The sequence below is a fragment of the Aptenodytes forsteri genome, unplaced genomic scaffold (assembly GCF_000699145.1).
Source record: "Aptenodytes forsteri isolate BGI_AS27 unplaced genomic scaffold, ASM69914v1 Scaffold273, whole genome shotgun sequence".
NCBI classification, from domain to species: Eukaryota; Metazoa; Chordata; class Aves; order Sphenisciformes; family Spheniscidae; genus Aptenodytes; species Aptenodytes forsteri.
The window spans coordinates 2723605-2729246 of record NW_008795041.1 but is presented as its reverse complement, the minus strand read 5'-3'; the positions used below and the strand labels follow the sequence as shown (position 1 = coordinate 2729246).

At 34.3% G+C, this 5642-nt stretch overlaps 1 protein-coding gene across 3 annotated transcripts in view; it reads left to right on the top strand.

Annotated features, from left to right (window-relative positions):
* RPS6KA3 (ribosomal protein S6 kinase A3) overlaps positions 1–5642 on the top strand; it is an 82589-nt gene that overhangs the window by 34761 nt on the left and 42186 nt on the right. For all 3 annotated transcript variants that reach the window (XM_009276894.2, XM_009276893.2, XM_009276895.2), the window contains 2 exons: positions 1105–1186; positions 5036–5116. In XM_009276894.2, the coding sequence (XP_009275169.1) occupies positions 1105–1186; positions 5036–5116 (163 nt within the window). The remainder of the gene's footprint in view (positions 1–1104; positions 1187–5035; positions 5117–5642) is intronic.

Here is a 5642-nt window from a genome sequence, read left to right as displayed (position 1 = left end):
GGGGGGGGGGGGGACTAAACAACTGTCTAGCTGACTCAAAGTATTGCAAAAATGCCAATCTTGTCTGCAATTGTTTTAGCCTTTATGCAAAAAGGATTAATAGTACAAACCCCATAATCCCTTTTTTCCTAATAATTTGGGAAGATGTCACTACTTCCCATTCAGTTTAAAAAGACTAATTTGCATGCTTTACAACGTGTCTTGATGATGTTCTGGTAATCTCTGGATAATGCAAAGGGATGTTAACATAAGTGCGAATTGGATACAAAAACAGACATAAAACTAATTTCATATAACACGTTTAACATTCTCATATACGACAACATGTCTCTGTGCTTTTTCATAAATAACCAGAAAACCTGTGGCAGGTTTATTTTTTTTTCTTCTTCATTTCTAAATCTAAAATTTTGTTGTACTGGAATTCATTTTGTATTAAGGATATTAAAAATAATCCCACTCAAGAAATTCTGTTACACTAGGGAAGGAAATTAAACACACTTTAATTGAGGCTGGTTGTACTTTATTGGTACATGCAAAACTCAACCAAAGCATGTCATAAAAAAAATATGGTTTTGTGACACAAGAGGTTGGTTCTTATAATTTTATAGGTTATTTAAAAAAAAAAAATATTTTGTTATGAATTGATTCATAACAGTTTTCTGGATCAACTTTCGTACACACATTTATTTTCATATCTGACAGTTATTAGCACTTTTGCTATGCCATCTTATGAATTTCAATAAGACAAAACTGTTTAGAGATTAATATTAAAAAGCTGAATTTTGTTTCAAATTTGTCTCAACTTCTGAGAGAATCCAAATTCATCCTTATTCACTGAAATCAATTAAGTTAAACCAAAATTAATTTGGCAGACTGTTTGTCTTGAATGAACCTTTTAGATTATGAAATGAAGGAATAGTAGGAAAAACTGCAAGGAAATTTTTGTTTGGCTTTGCAGAATCCAAAACTGTTGAAGAAGCTAATAATAGTATTGGGAGGAATAATAAGGCTGAAATAATACTGACTACTTGAATTTCAGAGCAAAGTATATTGATCTGACTTGCCTTTATTTTCTTTTAAGAATTCTTTTTCATTTCAATGCAGGTCTTTCTCGTAAAAAAAATCTCAGGATCAGATGCTAGACAGCTTTATGCAATGAAGGTATTGAAAAAGGCCACCCTGAAAGGTAAGCATTGTTTAGAGAGAAAAGAAAAAGAGAAATCAGGGACATTATACCAAAACTTAATCTTTACACACGTGCTGTTCTACAGATTGTATTTTAGAACTTTCTTCTATCGAACAACAAATAGCAGAATACACTGCCTTGTATTGTAAACCCAGAAGAATTAAGTAAATAACAGTACTATATTGATAGGTATAAGGGAAAGTAGATGCCTTTCCATGCTAAGTTCGTTAGGTGATAGTGGTTTAATAGAGTAGTTGTGTTACATCTGCCACCTGACTTGCTCCTGAGCTGTTATTTGAAACTTAATATCCTTCCTTTTTTCAGATGCTGTGTATCACCAAGGATACAGTTAATGCCTTTTGCTCAGTTTATATTTAGGTCATGATATTTAAAAGTGCATTATACCGGCTGTTTTATTCTAAAAGTTCTAAGCACAGGAGTTTAAGTCTTTCTTTAAAGCAGAAGTATACAGTACCTTTTCCCAAAACTTTTGGCACTTGTTCTGGATGTAGGATATATTTGATAAAATCTTAAGTTAATCATCTAAGTTACTTGAGCAAAAATGAGTTTTAAAATGTTTTGTTTCTTGGGTGTTTTTGGTCTTGAATGGTATCAGTAACAAAATAAGTTCAAACCTGAACAATGTCAATTCTGTCCTGGAGAATTCCATAAGAAAAAAGAAATAATGTATTTTTTACTGTAGATTAAAATGAAAAGGATAAAGGATCTTTCACACTAATCCTTTAACCAGAATGTGTATTTGTTGCTTCGTGCCATTGTTTAGTACTTCTGTCTATTTGTAGTTCTTCTAACTCATGAATACACTGAAATTGTAATGATAATTTTGGGATAGTTCCAACAACTTGTAGTACTTTGCCTGTGTTATTGATTATTATATTGATTTGCAATTTTAACATACAGTTTCACCTGAAAATATTCATAGAATGGAGGAAACAAAAACTCGGATTGAATTGTGAACTTCTGCTAAAATGTTGAACCTGAAATTTTTCTGCTTAAGATCTAGTGCTGAGTATCTATCTCACAAATCTCACTATATATCACTTTCGCTTAAAACTATTACAGAGGGTGTAAGTGGTTTTGAACAGTTTCCTATATTTTGATTCCTCTGTGTTTTGTGACACGTGTTATTCTCATTATTTACTTCCTATTTTTCTGACAATGGTTTCCACTCATTTAAGGTACTTTGATATCCTCAATAGCCTCTCATTCTCTAGCCTGTTAATAGCTCCGAAGAGGAGTCAAAGGTCATTCAGCAGTTGCTTTTTAAAGATGTTTGAGGGCTTCTTTCCATCACCTTTTGATTGTGGTTTAACCTTACGTGTAAAAATTACAGTCCAAGCTGTGGATCTAGTTTTGCCTACAGACGGCAGAGACTGATAAATACTGAAATTGGAAGCTTGACTTTTGGTTGGAAAAGGAGATTCGTGGGCACTAAGAATTCAAGGATGTAAAAGCCTTGAACAGAAAGGTGACACTAGCAGGAGGATGCCGCACTTTTCAACGCTTTGTATCTAAATTTCCAGATGCTTTTGAGTGTCTTTTGGTTGCGATTCATGTTTTAGGAAGAGTGGCGTTGCAAGCAAATGAAGGTTACTGTTGAAATCTTAATATGAATTTAATTCTTTTTTCCGTAAGTGCAACATTTTTTGAGATCTAATATTGTAATTTTAAATAATACACTGTATTACTTGATTTGTCTAAGGTTCTTTAGCTCTTTCAAATCTATTTCATAAGGTTATTTTTGTGTTCTAAGTTTAAAGATAACAATGCCCTTTAAGACTGCTTCTTAGTCAAAAGCAGTGTGCATCATTCACAAGTCAAATTCAGAGAGAATGTTTTCATAGGAATGCAACTATATTAGCCAGAACACATTGATGTAGCTACACAGTCCAACCTTTTAATGTTTAGAGCAAATCCAAGAATATACACATACAACTTTGTTTAGTGCAGAGACTAGTTTATTAATACACTCTGATAGAAGGTATCATCTTTCAGTGCCCCTTTATGATGGGGAGAGAAACAGGGCCAAATCATTGCTAGAGAGTCTGGCAGCAAATGTATTAAGAAAAATCAGTACTTCCAGCAGTACGCATATGGAAACTATAGTCAACAAAAGTCAGATTTTTAATGGCTAATACTAATGTCTGAAATGAGCTCAGTTCCTTATTCTTTTTTTGGTTGAGATTTTGTAAATCCCAACTTTCTCTAGCTTTTCAGAAATAAGGCTTGTTATCCATGTAACTGTTGCATAGCTATAGGCACTTAAAAAGTCTCTTGAATTTTTTTTTCTCAACTGAATTTGCCTAAAAAACAATATTCTTAATTCCAATTTTGTAATTCACATGAACTCTTGGAACAGTGAAATCACACAACTATCTTGTGACATTTTCATGACTTCAGATGTAAAGGTCAGAATTCAAATGTGATGTTTGCTCTGTGTTTGAGCACTTATTTCATGTGCTTCCATTTTTAGGGATCTTCTGCAGGGAGATGGAAACTTGATAGCTTTATTCATTCATGAAAATGTATCTATATAACATTATTTCACAAGTACCTGTATTATTGTAAGAGCCTGTTTCTGGGAAAAGTTAGCTAAATTTCTAAAAGACCCTTTTGCTTCTTGACTTTTTTTCCTGCCTTGTTATGTTTTAATATGTGAGAACTCTGGCTTGTACAAGGAATGCCGGCAACTTAAACTTTGGACTGGACTTCATTGCTCTGGGGCACTTCATTCAAGAAGTTGTAACATTTGGGAAAGGGGCAGTAACAAAATGTAGAATAAGGGAAAGAAAGAGAAATGCAACATCTTAAATTACTGTAGCAAACTTTGCTAGCTCTCATCTGTAAGAATTCTGAATTTTGTCTGTCTGTGTCCTGGCGGATTTGGAGCTTCGGCATCTGTAAGAATTCTGAATTTTGTCTGTGTCCTGGCGGATTTGGAGCTTCAGATGGGAACCAGGCACTGGCTGGAGTGGCAGGGGAGTTGCCTAGGACAGCTGAAGCAGCTGCCATGCTCAGCTGAGCATCATGCCTGTCTTCATGGATTGCCAGCCCCGTATGCGGGGCATCTGCAGGTGGCCCTCAGTTTAACCTGTAGTGGCATAGGAGCAGATACATGTCCCATTCTGAGCCGCCATGGTGGGACAGCACAGGCAGCTTGAGCAGTAACTGCTTCTGATGTCTGATATACTCCTCCATGCACACGTTTACTTTCAGTAAACCTTTTTAAAATAAAAAAGATGGTCTGAAGTACACACTACATTGAGTGGATATTCTTTTTATTGTAAGTTCATAATAAAGAAAGGAAATAAAAAAAATTTTCCCTTCCAAATTGTGAAGGTACTTAATATTTTAATAGTGTAAGTTATTTGAATGAGTTAAACCAATATAAGCATCTTTATGATAGTATAATTGTATAAGTTTGTTTTGCTATAGCTTTAATTCTCCCTACTTTTCAACAGTAGAGAAAACGGCTGTGTTTTCTATACATAGCTGTGGCAGTTTTGCTCTACTGTTTAAGAGGTTAACTAAGTATAGGGCAGACTGAAGGGTGGTTATGTTTTTCTCTTGCGCTTTTGTTACATTTACCCAGTGTCAGATTTTGCCGATAGCAAAAACTGAAGCAAATTGAAATGCATGAAGAGATTTATCAGAAAACTCTGCACTGTGAAATAAATTCTCTCTCAAGTCTCTTCTGTGTAAAGTATAGTGACCTGCAGACAATTGTAACACTACGGGATATAATGTGAAGTACATCAGGAAACACAGGAGAAATACTGATTCACAATGTAATTTTTTTTTTTTAATCTTGCTCATGTTCTGTTGTAGTTCGAGATCGGGTTCGGACAAAAATGGAACGTGATATCCTAGTAGAAGTTAACCATCCTTTCATTGTTAAGTTACATTACGGTGAGTTGCAGAAAAATTCTTCTTTATACTGTAAAAATGGGTGCTTGTCAAGATAGTACCTAATATTTGCTTTGTGGTTCAGAGAATCATAGAAAATTAGTGTGCTATCTAAATCCTGATTGTGCAAAGACTTGCTGTGTAGTAATTCTCATGCAAAGTAAGCACATGGCTAACTTCATGCACAGTGTTATATCTTTATAGGACTGAGAGTCTTGTAGCCCTTTGCTTTATTAAAAAGCAGTTATCTATTTATGTCTAGCCATTCTTTTCCAAAGCCTCTTATCTTTTGTATATATAATTCACTTGGGGTTTTTTTTAATTATTTCTTATCCTTGCTTTATTTACACTATAGAAAACATATGCAATGGCATTACTTCCAGTTGCATCAAAATTGGTGGGAATATGCCTTTTATGGCTGTCCATACTATTAAAATTAAAAAATTATTCATGTGGAGGGGGGAGGAAATCAGTACTCTTAACATGTCATGCAGAATGTAAACTGAAAAAAGAAAGAAAATAGTTGCTG